This window comes from Echinops telfairi, unplaced genomic scaffold (assembly GCF_000313985.2).
Source record: "Echinops telfairi isolate 266 unplaced genomic scaffold, ASM31398v2 ScPeMD7_7457;HRSCAF=8495, whole genome shotgun sequence".
NCBI lineage: Eukaryota > Metazoa > Chordata > Mammalia > Afrosoricida > Tenrecidae > Echinops > Echinops telfairi.
This window is the reverse complement of record NW_022111357.1, coordinates 46,570,375-46,571,719: the sequence shown is the minus strand read 5'-3', so window position 1 is coordinate 46,571,719 and position 1,345 is coordinate 46,570,375. Positions and strand designations below refer to the sequence as shown.

Here is a 1,345-nt window from a genome sequence, read left to right as displayed (position 1 = left end):
CTGAGAGTAAGGGGGCGGGCAGCATCCCTCCCTGAGGGCCAAGGGCATGGCTCTGCTCCCCCCCACACACACACCTCTTTCTCTAAAGAGCCTGGAAAACCCCCAGGGAGAAGAGGGGCGGGAAGGGGGGCGTGTGTGGGGCGTGGGGTGTGAGGAAGCTTCTGGAAGTGAGGCTGTAGGATGGGGGGGCAGGGTAGGGGGGGCTCATGGCCGTGTGCAGGAGGAGGGGACATGGTGTGAAAATACAAAGTGGGTGTGGAAGGACGCTGCCCCTGTGGGTGTCATCGATGCTGTGCCCATGTGAATGAAGTTGGCACCGTGTCTGTGGGTGGCATTGGCACCGTGTCTGTGGGTGATGTTATCCCCGTGCCGGTGTGATGCTGACACCGTGTCTGTGGGTGCCATCACGGCCACCGTGTCAGTGTGACCTGGTGACCGTGTGTCTGTGGGTGCCATCACGGCCACCGTGTCAGTGTGACCTGGTGATCGTGTGTCTGTGGGTGACGCTGCCGTCGATGTCTCTCCTGTACGTGAAGTCGTTGGCTCTGCCTGTGGCACGCTCCTTGCGTGAGGTGTCATCCCGTGTCTGTGGGAAAGGGCTGTGGGGCTGGGTGTCAGGTGGGGGTGGGCACGGCCCGGGCTTGGGGGTGGTGGTGGTGGGGCTGCTGTGTTGCCCCTGCGAGCATCTTCTGCACCGTCAGGTCGGGGGGGCCCCCTCGGTCCTTGAGGCCTGGTACCTCCTCAGCCACTGGAGCAGGAAAGGGATAGAACACAGACATGCAGGTGGTCACCCCGACGCCCCTCGCTAGCCCTGGATGCTCATCTCCAGGGGCAAGACGTCCCCCGAGAAACCTGCCCTGCCCCCTCCCACCCTGGGGGACCCCAGACTAGTTGGGGTTCATGCACCTCCTCCAACTTCCCCAGACTTCGTGTCCTTCTCCGGTGGTGCAGATGAAGAGACTGGATTCAGAGGCTCCTGTCCCAGCCACCCTGGCTCTCCCAACATTCCCCAAAGGCCCAGGGATCCTGGGAGTTTGCTCAATAGCCCTTGACCCCTTGCCCACCGGGACCGAGGCCGGGACTCAGTCTCCTCTTTTGTCCACACCAGTGTTTCCCAAAGTGGGTGATCCTGTCCCCTGGGAGACACTGGGACAATCCAGGGGCCTGGGGATCCTGGGAATTTGCTCGATAGCCCTTGACCCCTTGCCCACCGGGACCCGAGGCCGGGACTCAGTCTCCTCTTTTTGTCCACACCAGTGTTTCCTGAAGTGGGTGACCCTGCCCCCTGGGAGGCCCTGGGACAATCCAGGGGACGGCAGAGGCAGACACCTATACTTTATCCTGC

General features: G+C 62.5%; 1 protein-coding gene across 1 annotated transcript in view; it reads right to left on the bottom strand.

Annotated features, from left to right (window-relative positions):
• Window positions 1-445: 445 nt before the first annotated feature.
• The window catches only part of LOC101664502 (plasmalemma vesicle associated protein), a 15,792-nt gene continuing 14,892 nt past the window's right edge, over window positions 446-1,345 (bottom strand). Inside the window, exon 6 of the mRNA XM_004698127.2 lies at window positions 446-748. Within this exon, the coding sequence (XP_004698184.2) occupies window positions 742-748 (7 nt within the window). The 3' untranslated portion in view covers window positions 446-741. The remainder of the gene's footprint in view (window positions 749-1,345) is intronic.